The sequence below is a fragment of the Camelina sativa genome, chromosome 5, assembly GCF_030686135.1.
Source record: "Camelina sativa cultivar CO46 ecotype springtype chromosome 5, ASM3068613v1".
Lineage (NCBI taxonomy): Eukaryota > Viridiplantae > Streptophyta > Magnoliopsida > Brassicales > Brassicaceae > Camelina > Camelina sativa.
The window spans coordinates 3,610,823-3,630,286 of record NC_141884.1 but is presented as its reverse complement, the minus strand read 5'-3'; the positions used below and the strand labels follow the sequence as shown (position 1 = coordinate 3,630,286).

General features: G+C 33.3%; 3 protein-coding genes and 1 pseudogene across 4 annotated transcripts; 3 read left to right on the top strand and 1 right to left on the bottom strand.

The window, feature by feature from the left end:
- The first annotated feature begins 1,275 nt into the window (after positions 1–1,275).
- On the top strand, positions 1,276–3,163 carry LOC104785293 (chaperone protein dnaJ 72). The gene is made up of 3 exons (XM_010510476.2): positions 1,276–1,946; positions 2,150–2,219; positions 2,921–3,163. Exons 1-3 carry the CDS (start codon positions 1,531–1,533, stop codon positions 2,981–2,983), a joined length of 549 nt encoding a protein of 182 aa, XP_010508778.1. The 5' UTR covers positions 1,276–1,530; the 3' UTR covers positions 2,984–3,163.
- A 1,502-nt stretch (positions 3,164–4,665) lies between these two features.
- LOC104785291 (uncharacterized) lies at positions 4,666–8,458 on the top strand. Its single transcript, XM_010510473.3, has 12 exons — positions 4,666–5,124; positions 5,231–5,265; positions 5,394–5,475; positions 5,572–5,653; positions 5,749–5,942; positions 6,098–6,172; positions 6,375–6,525; positions 6,825–7,044; positions 7,171–7,263; positions 7,634–7,750; positions 7,921–7,972; positions 8,070–8,458. Exons 1-12 carry the CDS (start codon positions 4,981–4,983, stop codon positions 8,223–8,225), a joined length of 1,401 nt encoding a protein of 466 aa, XP_010508775.2. The 5' UTR covers positions 4,666–4,980; the 3' UTR covers positions 8,226–8,458.
- Positions 8,459–8,594: 136 nt separating this feature from the next.
- LOC104785290 (putative methyltransferase At2g41040, chloroplastic) lies at positions 8,595–10,539 on the top strand. Its single transcript, XM_010510471.3, has 7 exons — positions 8,595–9,036; positions 9,119–9,228; positions 9,329–9,469; positions 9,571–9,652; positions 9,724–10,032; positions 10,120–10,224; positions 10,304–10,539. The coding sequence occupies exons 1-7, from the start codon at positions 8,839–8,841 to the stop codon at positions 10,430–10,432; spliced, it is 1,074 nt and encodes a 357-aa protein (XP_010508773.2). The 5' UTR covers positions 8,595–8,838; the 3' UTR covers positions 10,433–10,539.
- A 20-nt stretch (positions 10,540–10,559) lies between these two features.
- On the bottom strand, positions 10,560–13,652 carry LOC104785289 (vacuolar lysine transporter YPQ1-like; annotated as a pseudogene). The gene is made up of 13 exons (XR_015598291.1): positions 13,453–13,652; positions 12,787–12,979; positions 12,639–12,681; positions 12,518–12,544; positions 12,342–12,431; positions 12,089–12,249; positions 11,801–11,963; positions 11,587–11,709; positions 11,363–11,482; positions 11,236–11,256; positions 11,094–11,152; positions 10,907–10,997; positions 10,560–10,820 (listed from the first exon to the last, which is right to left on the bottom strand). The product of XR_015598291.1 is annotated as a vacuolar lysine transporter YPQ1-like (transcript).
- Between the last annotated feature and the right edge of the window lie 5,812 nt (positions 13,653–19,464).

The following is a 19,464-nucleotide window of genomic DNA, read 5'->3' as shown; positions in this document are numbered from 1 at the left end:
CAAATGATATATCAAAATCACATTATTTAAACATGTATAACAATATATTTTTGAGAAATAGAGGGAAATGGCTACTATCTCCACCCCACATACAACCAAAATCATTAATTGACACTTATCTCATTCATTGTATATCACTTATCTCTTTCACTGTAGTTCAACAACTGTTTTTTTTTTTCGAGTTACAAGTTACAACCATTAAAGTTTGCAAAATTTATTTCAAAAATCACACTAAAAATGTTATAACAATATCTTTTTTTGGGAGGGCGAATGGGTTACTAATCGATTACGAATTACATCCATTAAAATTTACAATCTTTTGGTCAATATGTGTTTAAATAGAAAGATTATGTTCTTTTTCAAACTTTGACCAAGAAAAATACCTCTTACGATAGAGAACTTACCCCTTAATATTACAAGACCATATCTACTTGCAAACCTAATATATGATCCTGTAATAAGTTCTTAATATATGATACACATGGAGCAATAGATACTTCATTGATCTTCCTTGGTGTATACTCTATAAGAGGATATCTACAAGATATGTAAATATATCATAATCATATGAATGATTTATATAAGAGGATAGGTTATCTGACTATATATATAATCAGTCTAAACAAAGAAGAAGAACAACAACAAAAAAGAGCTAAGAGAGCAGAGAAATGGCTATCACCATGAAACATTTAATTGCATTTGTTTTCACCATCTTCTTCATCATATCTTCTGCTCATTGCCGTATGACAACGGCTAGTGGTCCAGGTATTTGTTTACTCTAATATCCTCATTTTTTTTTTTCAATTGTGAACAAAATTTTGTTTTGTTTCAAATGAATGCACATATTGGATTAATGATGTTTTTATTTGATAAAATAAATAGGTTATGGAATAAAGAATCGTCAATGCTTTCAAGAACCAACATTATGTCATTCTGGATCAGTACGCGGCTGCACTATTTATTGTTTCCGCAATGGTTATTCTTATGGCACTTGTCCTACTCCTGATCAATGTTGTTGTCATATTCCAGAATAAAATGTTTTTGCTATCTTGTTTCAAAAATAACATGAATGTCTTTTACATCAAATCCAGAACGAAATAAATAAAAACTTTACTATTATGTCGATGTTGATTTGATTAAGCTTGAGCAATAGCTTTTGCAATTTAAACAAAATCTAAAATCAAATTGAAAATACAATTAATTATTTATTATTTGTCCAAAAATGAAAAAATTATTACTAGTACATATTATTGGGTCTCAAGGAAAACTAAAATTGGGCCTCGGCCCAATAATATTTTAAAAACATAATTTAATTGTGGGTGAGGAAGCGGCCATTGAAGCGCCACGAAGTCTTCTTCTTCTTCTTTCTCTAAAATTCATTACGATTCCGATTTCATCTTCAAATGTTACCCAGACGAGCTCAAATTCGCATTAATCAATCTTTCTATATGCATAGCTACACGCAGGAGCAATCTCGGATCTCAATTTCAGGCGTTTGCGATTCCGATTTAGGTTTTTAAATTTTTTCCGATGGTGAATCATTACCAAGTTCTAGGCGTTACGAGAAACGCGACTAAGAAGGAAGTTAAGGATGCGTTTCGGAGATTAGCGATTAAGTATCATCCGGATAAGCACGCGCAGTCTCCGGATCACGTTAGGAGAAACGCCACCGTGCGGTTTAAGCTTGTCTCGGAGGCCTACGAAGTTTTGAACGACGATCTGAAACGCGCTTCTTATAACGCTGTTAGCGATTCCGATTTCTTTCGCCGTACTAGCAGCGGTTCGTATAGTAGTAATCCGTATGGGAATCGTGGTGGTAAAGCGTATGGCTACGGTTATGGTTACTCTGGGAAGAGTCGTCAGTCTTCTAGTTTCAGGAGCGGGTTTGATTTGACGTTTCGGTACTTGACTACTCGCGCGTTTCTACTTAATCTCGCATTAGCTGGGTAATGCGACAACTTCATTACTTGGTCTTTTGGTTGATTTGGTATCTGAGTATTTGCTGTAATTGGCAAATTCCTTGTGAAGGATTTGATTATCTATGGAATTTTCATGGTTATTGTGTAATCATCTTTCTAAGCTGTGGTTTTTGCTTTTATGTTGTAGTATCCTTACTCACTCAAGTGGTCTCTTATCTTTTGTTTTCCAGTGGTATGTACTTTGCATTTACTGCAATCGATACAAGCGGAGAAACACTATGGAAAATGCGTAACTCTGGGGTGAGTACCTTACTTTATTTATCCATCGATGCTCGCCTTAAGCTATTGACTGTTTTGATAATCTTGCATTCTTGCCATTTTTGTCCTGTGATTTACATGCGTTGGTGTCTATGCAATATTCAACTGGTTTTTTTATTCCTGCTGTTGGATGCATCTTAGTGTATGAATAATTCCCATATTCATTAGATTGAAGTTCTTGTGGCCATAGCTGTAACTAGAATGAAATCCAAGAATTAATGTTGACCAAAAACTAGTTTTCCTACTTGTAGCACACTAGATAGCTTTAGAAGCGTAAAAAGGGAGAATTTGTTCAAACCATTGATTAATATGCTTGGTGTTGCAGGGTCGTGTACTGAGAGTTAGATTGTAACCTATATATGCTATTTCGAACATATTGAACCGTTTATGAGAACATTTTCTGTCTTAGGGTTTTCAAGACATAGTTGCAAAATGTTAATTTACAAGCAATGGTGAAAACATTCTCACGTCAATAGGACTAGAGAAAATGCATCTTTGTCAGAGAACTTAGGAAATCCCACATGTGCTGGATTTTTAGAATGGGAGAGTAAATTGAGGCATTGATGGTTGGTTTCCAATTTTCCATTAGTGAGAAAAACGAGGGCATGTGAATTTCTCTCTGTTTACATGCTTAATCTGGATTATCACCACAGCTAATAAATGGACAATCCACATATTTTCAGAAATCATTTGAAGAGGCAATGGAATCAATCGAGAAATCAAAGACACATAAGGATGAAGGGTGAAAGAGAGGACTCAAAGTTACTACTTTGACTTTGATTTTTAAGCTTCTTATTCTGTGAGCTTGATGGGTTTGTGTGGGTCATTGTTAGCGACTTTTCAAAGACTTCAATTTCTTATAAAGGAGATGTGCACATATCTATAATTCAAAGAAATACTCCAGACACTGGAGTATATATCAAAAACTAGCTTGAATTTCGGCCAGACATATTTGATCGTGGTGGTAACGTATTTGATTGTCTTATTTATATAAAGAAGATGCTGACAAGATATTTACCCTGCTTCGTTGAAATATCTTGTGATATACTAGTTTTTCTCTAATTTCAACGGTGAGAAGACTCTTAATTTTTACACTAATGCGCACAAAGAACTTTAGCTTCAGTTTCCAATACCACCAGGCACCAACTAACCCCCACCTCATAATTTTGTTTTATACTATCTCATATTCAACTAACCCTCACCATATATATCTGTATATAGTACCGCTGAAGAAGAGTGATGAAGTGGAAGAACGGTCTCAAAAGGTTTCTAGAAACAGGTGAAGTTAGAGAGAGAGAGATGAGAATGGGGCCGAGGGAGGGTGAAGTGTTTTATAAGGACGGCGTCAACTGATAGAGAGAGAAGCGATGATGAAACCGCGTTGAGCGGAGATAGATAGGGATACGTGTCACAGTTTACTCGTACGGACCTATCTTTTTTTTGGTTCAACGTGTGAGATATTTTTATTTATCAGGTAGAATTCGTAAAATGTTGAATTTTTGTGACAGCAAAACTTGCTTATAGTGTTATTATTATTTGTAGCAACCGAGAAAAAGGTTAACCCAAGACCAAGAAGAACAAAAAAGACCGATCGAGTGAATATTTTTCCAATGATTAATTTTTTCTTTGTTATAAAACCGGTTTGAATTTGGATAGGAGTGTTTTCCCTAGATTCTCAAAAAAAAAAAAAAAATTAGTGGGGTTTATCCAAAATTCAGATATCAAAAATATTCAGACAATATTATACTTGCAAGTTGCAATGATTCATATGAAGAATATCTTCAAATAGATCCAATCTGGATTACTTTGTCAATAAAGGATTTGATATCATGAGGCTGCAAAACAAGATAACGTCGAGTGAAACTTGTTAGTTCTGGGATGTAATAATTGCATCATATGTAATAATTGATTTGCAACGGAGGCCCAGAAACAGAGAGTAACCCAATAGGTTCTATCTTCGGGTCTGGTCATTAAAAAAAAAATTACCCGAAATTGAAGATTCGGATACTTAATCGGGCAAGAAAACGGGTTTGCATATAACCATTTACACGTGTTTTAAAAATCGATTTAGGATTTGAACTTATTAATAATAACTAGGGGATTATATTACCGCGCTATGTGCGGTTTATAATTTATTAGCCTTTTATAATATGAGCAATAATTTGATAAGTTTTACAAATTTGACTTAGGAATGCATTAGTTACCTTACTAAAGGATAATTTTAATTGGAAATAATGAACTTAAACTATCCCATATTTTCATGGCATTGTGGTCCATATACTTTGGCTTTCAGCCTCTTTCACAGGTCAGTCTCTGCTGATTGTGCAGTTTGGTGATGAGCAATTCTCATTTTCAAAATCTCTAGACGCATTTCTTCAAATCTCTATGCTAGTTATTAATTATACACCTAGATTTCAGATTTGGATTTGTGTTAATATGAATGAGTCAATCAAATATGGAAATACGATTTGTCATTTGTGAACCTGTTTTCGTTGTTTACAATACTCGGATTCTTGTTATCTAATATATGGGCCTTTTTAAGATATGGTCCGTAGTGTATGGGCCTAATTGCTTAAATATGGGCCCAAATAAAAGCTAGGGTTCGCCAGTTCGGATTCTTTCTGCGGACTCTCTCTCAATCGCTCGTACTGGTTTGATTGGTAATCGGAAAAGTGAATTACGTTGAATCTCTCAGTGTCTTAAAGGTTTTGGATTGGGAAGGTTGAAGGTTGAAAACTGAATAATGGGAGAAGAGCTGCAACATCATCATCAGAATGGTTCTTCTGCTCATAACCAGACAACTAATTATGGTTATGGAAGCTCGCTTGCCTACGACCAAGACATTGAATCTGCCGCAACCACAAGCAATGCTCTTCTCCGAGAACAAGTACATATTATAATAGTGCTTTCCTCGATTAAAAGTTTCTAAATTTTTCATTCCAGGACGTGGGTGAAGGTGGTTAAGTTGGTTCATTGTTGTGAATTTTTTTCAGGAAATTGAAACGCAGAAGATTATACAAGGTCAAAGGTTCTGTCTTTGTGCTGTATAATGAGCATCTTGCTGTCTTATTAATGGGCTATTGTAAATTTCGTGTCTTTTAGTTGGTTTGTATAGCAAATTTGTGTTTAAAAATTGAAATTTTCATCTACTTTCAGAGAAGCTGGGACTTCAGTAGCTGGTGACTCTCAGCATAACACTGATATTCTTCAAGATCGTACTGACCCTAATGCTCTAAAGGTTTGTTTTTTTTTTATCCTCAAGCGGCTAATGGCTTAATAAGTCTTAATCATTCATGACATGAAGTTTTTTTTATACATATTTGTTACTATGTAGGAACATTTGCTAAAGTTAACTGCAAATCATAGAGCAGAAACAGCGGCAAAGCGTGGTGGGAGTGTGAGTACATGCGGAGAAGGTTATTCATATAGCTCATGAGCTCTCTCATGCATTTTTTTGAAAAATTCACTAAACCTGTCCAATTAACGGCTTTGATCTATCTATATATACTAGGTAATGTGGATGTGGGAAACGGTTATGGTATACCAGGTGGAGCTGCGTACGCGGGTCACTCTGACTTCAGTGGGAAGCCTGAACCTACTACGGATGCTTCTTCAAACAATTTGCCTGAATATCTCAAACAAAAATTGAAGGCTAGGGGAATTCTCAGAGAAGGTACAGGGGCTGCTACATCCAACACGCAAGATGTAATTATCCATCTCTCTCACACTTTTATCTTTAGCCGCATATGTTTGCTATGACTTGACCATGATTCAGTTCAACCCCTTTTGTTTCAGTTTATGTTATTATCATTGTTGACCTATTGACGTATTTGTTTGCTTGTGATTCTTTACTTTTCCAGGCATCAGCGGTTAGTTGGAATAGACAGACGAACTTACCTTTTCCGACAAATGCAAGCACCTTACCATTAGGATGGGTATGAATGAGACAAACTTAACTTCTTTTTTCTTCGGTTATTCATTTGCTACACAATCAAATGCTGCATGCTGGGAAACTGTTTTGAAATTCTTCAAATGCGTTCAATATTATGTCTTAATGCTTAAAGATGGCCACTTATGGTATGATGTGCTTATTAGTGTTAACTGTTAAGCCACTTAAACTTGTTCTGTTTTATTCAGGTAGATGCTAAAGATCCTGCAAGTGGTGCTACATATTACTATAACCAACATACCGGAACATGCCAATGGGAAAGGCCTGTTGAGTTATCTTCCACCACGCCATCTTTGCCTCCTAAAGAAGATTGGATTGAAACACTTGATGAAACCTCTGGTATGCTATTTACTACACATATAGTCATCATTATGACTATCTCTTTGCTAAAATATGCATGTCGGCTATTATAAAAGTTTAATGTGTTTATCACCATCGAAAGAACCTAGATCATCACATGTTAGAAAATGGGAATGAGGAAATCCTTGTTTATTTCTGCTGGAAGTTTGTGCTCTCTTATTGACCAGTGTCTTCTGATTTCTGTTGTACTGTACACAGTACTCGCAATGCTTGCTTAATCTTTTGATCCGCTTTGGTTGCATCCCTGAGCTTTAGACCTTTTGATTCCTTATGCACAGGCCATAAGTATTACTACAATACAAGGACACATGTGTCGCAGTGGGAACCTCCAAGTTCTTTACAGAAGCCTGCTTCCACAAACTCTAACAACGCTGTCACGCAAAGTACTGTTAGTGGGAAGGGCGAGCATCATCCAGATCAGCTGCCAAGATGCTATGGATGTGGGGGATGGGGAGTGGGCCTTGTCCAGAGATGGGGTCACTGTATCCACTGTACCAGGTAGGAACCCTTTCGTTTTCTTGCTATGCTTTTTGAGTTAAATTGCTGCATAGAGACTGCTCGATTTGAGGCTTATGCCTCTCTCTCTGCCTTTGCTCACGAGGACTCATATTATATGTAATGCAGAGTTTTGAATCTCCCAGAACGTCAGTACTTGCCAGCAAGTTTAAACAATTTCACAAATGCAGGAGATTCTGCCCAAAAGAATCCGAATCAGAGGTAAGCTCTCAGAATCTTGTACGAGGATAAAGATCCTTTCATATCTCTTAGAAACTGAGTGTCTCATTACAGAACGAGATTTGACTCTTGTTCATTAGAGAACGAGTGTTTGACTCTTGTCCTCCTCCACATATCTGTTAGCAAATATTTAGACTACTCACTCATTTGGATATAACATTCTCTCATTTCTCTTTTCTCTTTTCTCTTTTCGGAAGGACAGAATCTCTGTTAGAGAGTCTACCAAATTTTCAACATGAAAATAAGGATGGAACACATTACATGTAGTAGCGAACTAGGAGGTTTCCATTTTACTTACTCTTGTAATTTTCAACTTACAAATGACGCAAAAAAATGGAAATAATTGAAACAGGTCCAGTTCAAAACCTCCTATGAAAAAGGGATTAGGCAAAAAACGTGCTCATGCCGATGATGATGAGGTGGATCCAATGGACCCAAGCTCTTACTCAGATGCTCCGCGGGGTGGCTGGTAATGTCCATAACACCCAATTTAACCACTTTGTAAATCGCCATGACCTATATCATCGTTGATATTTCTAACATGCTATCATATGTTACATACCAAATGTCAAACCAAGCATATTATACTCCATAGGAATCACATAACATCAAGTTGATCTGATCCTTCGCATCTTGCAGGGTTGTTGGACTGAAAGGAGTACAACCGCGAGCTGCTGATACAACTGCCACGGTAAGGCCAATTGAGACTCTGGACTACTGACCCCACTAACTACATGGTGACAAAAATCTAGTTCCTCCTAACTTGGTGAAATGGATATGTGTTTCAGGGTCCTCTGTTTCAACAACGACCGTATCCGTCACCTGGAGCAGTTCTGAGGAGAAACGCAGAGGTGGCATCATCCCAGAAGAAGAAACCAAACTCTCAGTTCACGGAAATCACAAAGAGAGGCGATGGAAGTGATGGTCTTGGGGATGCAGATTGAGAGAGCTCGACTCATCTTATATAAGATAGATCCCATATGTCTTCTACTGTTTTGTCTGTTGCTTTCTCCATATATGATATTGAAAGTAGGCTGTTTACTAGTTAATGAACACGATCGAGCTGTAATCAGATGTATTTAAGCACCGGGGTTCAGTGGTGTTTTGTATACATATAATCACCATCAGTTACTTCAGTATCTTCCATCTTCAACAATATCCAGAAACATTCTCCTAATTCTCAAAGAGCAACATGTTTTTAAAGTTGATGACTTTATGATATGAACAAATTCATTGGTATTCTGGATTAATTAGTTTGACTAAGAAAGAATCAAAAGATACAAATGACTTGTGAGTAAAGAGGCCATTCGATCATGTGGACCCGATTAAACCAAGTCCCTTATAAGAAAGTGAACGAATGAATGGTGAAAACGAGAAGTGTGCGTGCGCCTTTTATTTCGGCTGAACATAAAATTCGGACAACACATTTGTTGCTTCACCGATTTTGTTGTTGCAAGAAACGTCAAATTGTCTGAGCAAAGAACAGATTCCGTATAAATTGAGAGCCAAAACATATCTCTCTTTCTCTGCTCGTTGACTCTGTAACTGTCTGCTCTAATGGCGATGGCCGCACTAACAGCTTCTTCTTCTTCTTCTTCTTCTGCTATTACTCTCCTCAACAAGCCTTTCTTCCCTAACCGCTCTTATTTCTTCTCCTCTAATTCACACTCTCCTCTTCTCCGATTCTCTGCTTCTTCTTCCTCTGTTCGTCCCCGTTTCCCTTCTGCCGCCATAAGCTCCGTTGCTCCTGAATCGGTGCGTTCTGCTTTTCTTTTCTTGATTTCGTTTACAAGCTTTGTAGAATGATTGATTACATAGAATTCAATGGTACTTACAGGACTTAAATAAGAATGGAACTTCAAAAATTGAAATAGAGGAGACTCAAGTGTTTGCGTGTCCTGTTTGCTATGAACCACTTATGAGGAAAGGGCCTTCAGGCATCAACCTGTAAGTTCTTGTTTACCTCCTTATTCTTAATGGTTATGTAGTTTTGCTTGTTTCTTTTGTTTTTCCCTAAAGCTTTGTTTTGTTTTGTGTGAGTCTGCAGACAAGCAATCTACAGGTCTGGATTCAAGTGTGGACAGTGTAACAAGACATACTCTAGCAAAGATGAATACTTGGATTTAACTGTCACTGCTGATTTGGAAGATTATGATGAAGTCAAACCCATTACTACCGAGCTCTTTCGGTACATTTCTTCTTTTTATCCACCTTCACTAACCATCTCTGTGCTGTTAGCTAAGTCTTGTTTGAGCCTCTTTGTGTGTGTGTGTGTGTGTGTGTGTGTAGGAGTCCATTAGTATCATTTTTGTATGAAAGAGGTTGGCGGCAAAACTTTAAGAGAAGTGGCTTTCCCGGTCCAGATGAAGAGGTAACTACATCTTTGGTCTTTTTTGTTGATCTTGTTCTTTCCTCATGGTCTTAAATACTTTGAAAATGCAGTTTAGAATGGCTGAGGAATACTTCAAAGAAGCAGAAGGTGGGGTTCTTGTGGATGTTAGTTGCGGAAGCGGTTTGTTTTCTCGGAAATTTGCCAAGTCTGGAAAATACTCGGGAGTGATTGCCCTCGACTACTCTGAAAACATGCTTCGTCAGTGCAAAGAATTCATAAAAAACGATGATACTTTCGACAACTCAACTAATATAGCGGTTGTGAGAGCAGATGTTTCTCGTCTCCCTTTCCCTTCAGGTTCTGTTGATGCAGTTCATGCTGGTGCTGCCTTGCACTGTTGGCCTTCTCCTACTAATGCTGTAAGTTCTTGAAATTTTCTCCATAGCTTCGTAGTTGTTTTGCAAATGACATGACACTTGTTAATTTTTTTTCTTGTTGGTTTCAAGATTGCTGAGATCTGTCGTGTTCTAAGAAGTGGAGGTGTCTTTGTCGGGACAACTTTTCTCAGATACAGTCCTTCAACTCCTTGGATTATTCGTCCTTTCCAATCGGTAAAGAGAATTGTAATGATCAGAAGTGGTTAGTCTATAGCATAGATTTTGATCTTTTGTGAATTTTGGATATTTGCAGAGAATTCTGCAGAGCTACAATTACTTGATGCAGGATGAGATCAAGGATGTGTGCACATCATGTGGTCTCACAGATTATGAAGATTATATTCAGGATTCTTTTATTATGTTTACTGCTCGCAAGCCATAGAGAGAGTCAGAGAGACCTCTCTCTTCATGTAACTACATTTATTATTATATACAAAATTACAGTAATATAAACTGGTTGATGGAGAGTTATTTTTGTTTTTGTGACAATTGTTGAAATCATTCATATCTGAGTAGAAACAACTTTATATTATTAAAACTCATAAATCCAAGAGTAGTTTCATCAGTGCACAAAAAAAAATTTAAAAACTCAATCCCGTTAAGAAAGAAGACAAATAAATTGAGATGAATCTTGCTAGTCAGATCAGATCAAAACTGTATCTGTTGGAAGCCTTGTGGGGGTAGCCACGCCTTAGACAGCTTCTGTGGTTTCATGCTTCTTCTTTGTTAGTGTCTTTGCGACAGCGGAAGTGGAAAAACTGAAGCAGGATCTGAAACAAAGAATAAATGAAGTTTAGAGAGCTCAGTGAAAAGAAAGGAATCAAAGATCATGAAGTTGATGAGAGAGATTGTATACAAGAAAATCAAGCACAACACATCCTCCTGCATCAACAAGCCATGGTAGATTAGGTGCAATTTTTAACCATTCCACACTGTGCACAAGAATGCTGCAACCAAAACAGAAAAAGGGAGTTAAACAGGTCTAAGGAGTTCAACCAGAGATTCTTTAGAGACTTGAAGGCATAAAGATTGTTGATCTTCACCTTCCAACATAAGTCATATTGCCAATTAATGCAAATAAGAACATCAATGGATTCAACCCCTGCAATTTCAAAAGAAGAGCATCAAATGGATTCTTCAGATACAACACTCTTACTTGCGCCGTATTGATTAATACTCGCTTACCTCCACATGACCTCTCCTCATCTGCCAAAAAGAAGATATCGGAAATGAACATTTGATTTAGCTAAAACTGTTATAAACAATAGATCAAAAGAATAAATTAGTTATAGACGATTCAAAAGCCTCTTACATTGAGACATATTTGGGGAAGCCTTCCACCCAAGTAAATGGCTGTCATTGCCCAACCCAAAAACATTCCAGTTCTGCTGCTTTCTCCATCACCATGTTCTACTAAATTGCCGCTACTGACCTGAAACAGAACCAATAGTAGTCACAATTTGCATTTACAGTTCCTTCGACATAAAAGCACGTAGACATGAAATGCATAAATTATAGTGTGCCACTTATGAGTACCTGCAAAAGCTTTCTTGCTGCTTGAACTACAAATACTCTATCTCTCTCTCCCAAAGCCGCAGTTCTTGATTCACTTAGCAAATTGGGAAGGTTGAGTGTTCCAAGAAACATGAACGCTGACACCTATAAGAGAATAATCTAATGTTATTCTTATTCTATAATAAAACCGCTTGGATTTTGGAAATCAACACAAGGCATTGTGAACAATGCTAACCACGCATAGCAGTGATTTGGTGGAAGGAGGCAATGAAGGAGGTGAGGCATCCTCAGGAAGCAATGGCTCTTCAAGAGTTGGTTCACTGTGACCACGAGCCATTCTCTGAGCTAAGACAGATCCAGCTGGTGGTGTATGACTACTCGACAATGATCTTGCCGACCTGACAGAATTAAAACGTGAAAAAAAAGAATCTCAGAGCCTCTGAACAAATCTTTTGCTTTCATATATTTTCTTTCATCAGAATGCTAGAGTAGCCTAAGCAAAGAATCTAAATGGCATCAATACGTGTAAAATAGTTCTCTTCCGGTAAAGCTATTTCTATGACTCCCAGGAATCATAGTGATAGGTGTCGTATGACCGCCACAAGGAGCAGTATCAGAGCTATTTCTCCATCGGCCAGGAATTCTCACGTCGCTGCTTATGTTTGCAATACGTTCTGCTTCAACCTACACCAGGCATTCATACTCGAGCTGTTTAAGTATCAACGCATAATTAACAGGCTCAAAAACAAGAAAAGAACACTGCTCAGATAGCATACCCTCTGATTTCTTCTGTTTTTCAACCGGGGATAGACATGTCCGTAATATAAAGATTGAAAAAAGAGAGCTGATGTAGTCACTGTATACAACTGCAAAGAAATCACACATATCAAGCAAAGATACAAACAAACACTGTAAAACATGAAGCTGCTTCTAGTCTTTTTGTAATATATACCAGTGCCATGTAGAACTGTGTTGGAAGCTGCAAAAGGATTAAAATTTTCAGAATTAGCTTTACGCTACTCAAGGTGAGACAACAAGATTGAGAAAACTTAGGTTCTAGTAGATTCACTCACAGTAGCTGGTTCCATCAAGCAGCCAAGAAGATTGAAGATATCCCTACACCAATTTTCAAAAATTTCCCAATTCCCATTAAACAAAAAGGGGGTCGTCAATTTACTCAATGAACAATTGAAAAAAAGCAAAGCCATTAGATCATATTACCCAATAATCCACGTCGTTAAGAAGGCAAGAGAGAGACCTTCAGTGGATTTCTCACTGTAATTAGTCATAATCTGAGGTATCTCAGCAACACCCCAACTGATAACACTGATGACACCAAGAGATAGTGACAACCCTTCTCTAAAACTACTGTGGAGAAACATCTTTCTTCACAGCCAAAGAAAAAGATCACAACCTGTGTAAACCCCAAACTAAGTCCCTTAATGAGAGCAAAGATAACGTCTTTTTGATTGTGTAAAACACTAAGAAGAAAAAGAGAGGTTTTTTAAAAGAGGAAAAATATTTCAAAACAGTAGAAAACGAATCCTAGAGAAATAAAAACTCAGTCAATAAATTCAATGTTTTTGGTTTTTATGGTATCTCTACTAGATTCACAAACAAAAAAGACCCCACAAAATCTGAATATTCTCCACCCCACAAAAACCCAAATCAACCCAGGATTCAGACTCTTCCAAATAAGGTAACAGAATCGAAAACGTTACATACAATCTGGTTTCGACATTTACACCATTTGTTAACATACTACCTATTCGTGCAGGTTTAATTAAAAAAATAAAATAAAAAAAAGCAAGAGACATCATCGATTTAATGATACATTACATTAGGAGAAACGATATACAGAGGAATGAAACCAAAGAAAGGTGTTACCTTTTCCAGAAGAAACCCGTGAAATGATTGGTTCCGACGGGTTTTGGTTCAAAGATGAGATAAAGGAGAGGCCTTTAAGCGTTGTTAGCTTTTGGGTGACGACTGCTTTCGTTTGTCTTTTTTTTTTTTTTTTTTTTGGTTTCTTTTTTTGTTCGTTCCTTCTGGAAAACACAAATCAATCCTCACAGAGAGTTTTCTGTAATTTCTTTTTCTCGTTGTGTTTATTTTTAATTTTAGTTTCCTTTTTTTTTGCATTATTGTCGCTATGAAGAAGAGAGTAGTGGATTTGGTTTCGATTTTGGTCTTATTATGTCTGTTTTTGGAAAAAAAAAAAAAAATATGTCACGTCGGCAAAAAGTGAATGACCAAATAAAAGATATCCTTTTGGATTTAGTCTACCTAATTAAAAAAAAACATGTGCAATGATATTTTTGCCGATAAACATAACTCGAAATATGTGTACTAGTTCCAAAATTATGATTGATTTTAGCCTAATTTAGTGATAAAAGTAAAACTAGAGCAAAACAGTCACTATTATGAAACAAACATTAAAATAAAAATGTGTTTAAAATGTATATATAGCGAAATAGAAGGAAGAAAAAAAAAACAATACAAATGAGCATGACAATGTTTGAATAATGAGTGTTAATGTAGAGTGGATGTAATAATGATTTAACTAAACTTTACAAATTTCTTCGTATAATCGAAAATAAATTATTAATTAATGTAATAATAATGATCAAACTTTCACTATAATCTTTTTTTTTTCTTACTAGCACACTGACTTTTAAAACTTCGTTTTTGTTTTCATAATTCATATAGTAGTGGCAACTGGCAAGTGGTCTCTCTTTATGAGCATGTAAACAAATGTAAAATTCATTTTGTAATAAACTAATTTGTTGGATTGGAATGGTTAAAAATAATATTATATTAATGATATATATTGGAGATGCTTATTGTTAATTGTTATATGTTTTCCGCTGTGCATGTTATTAGTATTATGGCAGATTAGTCATGATTATGTTGTGGGTTTAATTAAATAGTATAAGATGCTTATTGTATATTAAAAAAACAGGTCGGGTTGTTTCAGTTGGATATAATTGTTAGGAATGATATCATGTTGATGTTTTATCGGAGTTGGTTATGAGTCATGTTTCCGATGTGTATATTATTGGATATTAGTTTATTATTGTTATTATGGTTGGTTAATAATGTTTATTTAGTTGGTTTAATTAATTAGTACTAGATTCGGACCCGCACGTACGTGCGGGGATGATTTTAAAACCAAAATTTGTTATCATATTTGCAATATATTACGTATATATATATATGAAATTATTAATGTAAACATATTTTTTTAAGATATTAACATTCATAACCCTATCTCATACTATAAGTTTAGTATTCAATTTATTTTTTTATTTGGTTAGACAACAAATGATGAGATTACATTGAAAAAATGGTAAGAAAAAAGTGATGTATCTATTTGGGACTGAAAACCCGTCTTGTCCCGCCCCAAGAACTATCAAACCGGGCTAAAATATCAAAACTTCTCAAATCAAATGACCTAAATTGTCTACCTGAATAAATCCAACTCGATAGGCTTGCCCATAACAATTTTGCTATTTTTTCCGTAAAAACCCATAGGAGAAATGTCTGCATTCATCACTTTAAAATTTTGCAAAGCCCATGGATAACATGTGTTTCAATTAAAAAAACGTTCCAATATAGATAATTATATGTTAAAGGGATTGAGAAAAATTTTTCGTTTTTATATTCTCAAACTATCTAAAGTTTACAAAAAAAAAACCCAGTTTTTTTCTACCAATCCGAAGTTGACATGTACAGTTAGTCAGTTACTCAAGTGAGATTTGAGAATTGAATATAGGTACCAAAAAAGAAATTAGTTTATCCAGATTTTTGTCAGATATTTTATAAAGAATATTTGGATAATATTTTTTCGTTCCCTTCTTCCATATTTTTTGTATGTCGTGGTCCTTTTTCCGCAGATAATTCGAAATTAAGCTCGGAAATCTCGGCTTAGTTGAATGTGTTGAGATTGGATTTGATATTCGTAATTCTTGTTTCAAAATTTATTACAATTAGTTAGAATATTCTTTCTTCCTTAGTATTTAATTTGCTTACAGGTCTGTTTGGATACACTTGTATCGTATACAGTTCATATATTAATTGTGTATGTTTGGCTCTAAGTTATACATATCCTTATTCTATTTTTAATGACATTTCATGTAATAAATAATCTTTAACCCTATGTCTACTTATTAAAAATGCTTTCCTTTTAATAGTATAGATTTTTTCTGATATGTAATATGTAAGATATATATTAAAGAAATGGGTGAAAGATTATGACGGATTACTCGTATTTTCACTTTTGATATTCTCAAACTCTATAAAATATTCAAATACTAATTTTTTTTTTCAAAATAATCATCTTAAAGTAGGCACATACCCATTCTGAAGTTGACGCTTACTCAAATTAAAGATTTTGAGAACTGAATCTAGCTAGCAAAAATGTTTATACTTTAACTTGTTACCCATTTTTTTTACACTATAATGTTTTTTTATTTTTTGAATTACACGTGTGTATCTTATACCCGCTATAATTAGTCATGATATTTGAAATAAATAATATGAAGATTTTGAATATATTACACCGTCCCATTTATCACGAATAGTTTGTCAACATTTTTTATTTTTATATATTCAAAAATAGAAATGTATATGGAAATATTGTTCTGATAGATAAAATTAAAATAAAATATTACTATTTAAGTCTTAAATGTGTAAACATTGTTTTGTTTTGTTTTGTTTGATTGACATAATTTAAATAATGAACAAATTAAATGAAAATAAAACAGATAATGTGAATTAACAATGTCTAATTAGTTTTATAAAATGTATTATTAAACATTTTCATTATGGGACATAAATGTCTACACCTTGTGATATATGTTGTGTTGATGGATACACAAATCTACAATACAATTACATACTATTCTCTTCTATATCTTAAGACTAAACACCGTAAACAATAAAAAAATGACATGAGTACATCATATGAAAAGCCAGATTTAATCGACGGTAAATCTATTTGTAAAAAATTTAGTAAATGGAAAATTGTTTAAATGTTTATAGACAATGGTAATGCTTGTAAATATATAGGATATACGATGACTATATTATGTGTGTATAAATGATCAAATTAACTCATGTACAAAACCTAGATGCATCCTTACACTCTTTAGGTTTAGGTATTATGTATGTCACTTTTTATGTATGTCATCCACTATCTGCAAATACAAAATTCCATATTTAAATATAAATAACAAAATTGTGAACCTACAATAAAATAAAAATAAGACTCACCCCATATAAAATATAGGAGATTAATGATGGACTTTGGTTACATATTCAACATCATCTGCCGTTTTCTTTTCTAAAACCATTGCACACTCGTATTCCAAGCTATGCAGGGTTAATTTTCTCAGTGGCCGATGAAAATATTCTTTTTGTGAAACGATTTATGTAGTGTGTGCAACTTTAAGAAGATATATACAGCTCAAAGATAGTTAGGGTTAGTAAGATCAAAATCTCAACAAATAAATACTTAATTGCGTATTACTTTAATTTCTCAGGCAAAATAAAAGCTGAATTAACAGCATATCTTGATTAAATATCTTTTAATCAGTATTTTAGTGAATCAATAATTCAAATTTTCTTAAAATTTTGGGAGTTTTTGAAACTATCCAAAAATCCAATCAAATATTTGATCAAGGTATGCTGTTAATTTCGGGAGTAGTAAATTATTTAATTGTTTCTTGCAAATATTTTTTCTTTTGTTATCATTTATAGCATTTTGAAATGATATTACAATTAGGGTCGGTTGAAAGGTATATTAGTTAGTATAATTTAAATATTTCATAATTAAGCAAGTAATTAAACTAAGATCATATTCTAAGATACTTTCCGAGATTTTGGTTTTAATTTCCAAGATTATGTTAACTTCCCTTATAAATTAAATACATCTTTATTATTTTAGAAGATATTGTAAGATTGAATTTTACTAATCGATGGACTTAAAGATTATGTTGCTAATTATGTGGTTAGGTTTTAATTGGTTGTTTTAATTCTACTCTAATTATGGGAGTTGATTTATTTAGATTTTATGATAGGTTATAATTCCTTCCGATTTTTATGTGTTAATGTGTTAAAATCATTTAATATTTGTTTTATCAAACTGTTTGGCTATAAGTTATACATATCCTTATTCTTATTTGAGTGGCATTTCATGTAATAATTTCTTAATCTATGTCTACTTATTAAAAATGCTTCCCTTTTAATAGTATAGATGAGATGCTTGATTAATACAGAAAAAGAAAACACGTCGGGTTGTTTCAACAATAAAACATAAATTGTATTGCAATTAATACATCAAAGTGTAAAATGATGATTGTTATTTTTTTACATCAATAAGTTTTTCTTTTTCTGGCAAACATTATTGGAGTTACATTTTATAGAATTAATACATAGTATACAATAAATCTTATATATATTATAATAAAGAAGTAAAGAAATAAAAGAGAAAATTATTATTTTGGACAATATGCTACACAAATTAAAGAATAAATTGAATATCTTATAATGTATAATATCAAACTATAGTTTGTTTTAAATATAAATTTAAATAATGTATGTCATATAAAGTTAACTGAAATAATACAATGAAAATATTAAAGAGAAAATGACAGATGTTGCAAGAAGAGAGTACCAAATAACAACTTTTTAGAACTTGTTACTAAAATGTTAAGAGAACCTTACTAATATATCAAAAAAGATATTACTAAAATGTTAAGTTATTTCAAAAATGACATTGCTAAAATGTCAAGATATTTTTTTGGATAATTTTTTATGTATATAATTTTGAGAAGAATGAGTGCCTCTTGTCAGTTTTTTAAAGTATGAGATAAAACTTTACATTATTATTTAAAAATAAAGAAATACACAAAGATAATGTTAGTTGAATAAAAAAATTATAGAATTTACAAATTTATTTGAAGTTTGAGATATGAGGGTTATTGAGATAATGTGTGTCTTTTTTTATAGGGAATATCAGAGTTAGAAGCCTATTATAAATTTATTATTTAATTAGGTAGTTAATGCAATAATCCTTATATCAATTTATATTTATAAGGAGTTACATAAGCTATATGAGAGTTACAAAATGTAATAAACACATATTAATATATTTTAATAATTTATTATGTTTCTAATTGTTATTAGTCATTTATTACAATATTACTAGTACTGTGGAAGTTACAAAAGTGTCTACATATAACATAAATAAATAATTTCAATAAAATGAAATTAAGTACCTTAAAGACGTATATGATTAATAATATGAGAGTTACAATATATGTGATAGAATTTGAAATTTAGTATAATACGTGAGAAAGTTCACCAAAAATACGTTCATTAGTTGTTTTAAGTATTATTTTTTTGGTTAATATAACTAAAAATATATGATAGAAATTTCAGCGTAATCAAATTAATATGAGAGTTACAAAATATGTGATAAAATATGAAATTCAATAAAATATGTGAGAAGGTCCATAAATACTTCTATTTATTATTTTCAAATATAAATTGTTAATGTTACTAATAATATATGATAGGAATTTCTATATCTACTATAATAAATAAATAAATAAATAAAGGAAAAAGATATAAAAAAGAAAATAACTATTTATGCTACACAAACTAAAAAATAAGTTGAACATCCCAAAATGTATAATATCAAATTATATTATTTTCAATATAAATATAAATAAAAAATGTATGTCATATAAAGTTAATTGAAAAAAATACAATAAAGATATTAAAGAGAAAATGACACGCGTTGCAAGAAGAGAGTGTCAAATGACCATTTCTTAGAGAAAAATAAAAGTCATTATTTTGGACTATTTACTACACAAATTAAAGAATAAATTAAAC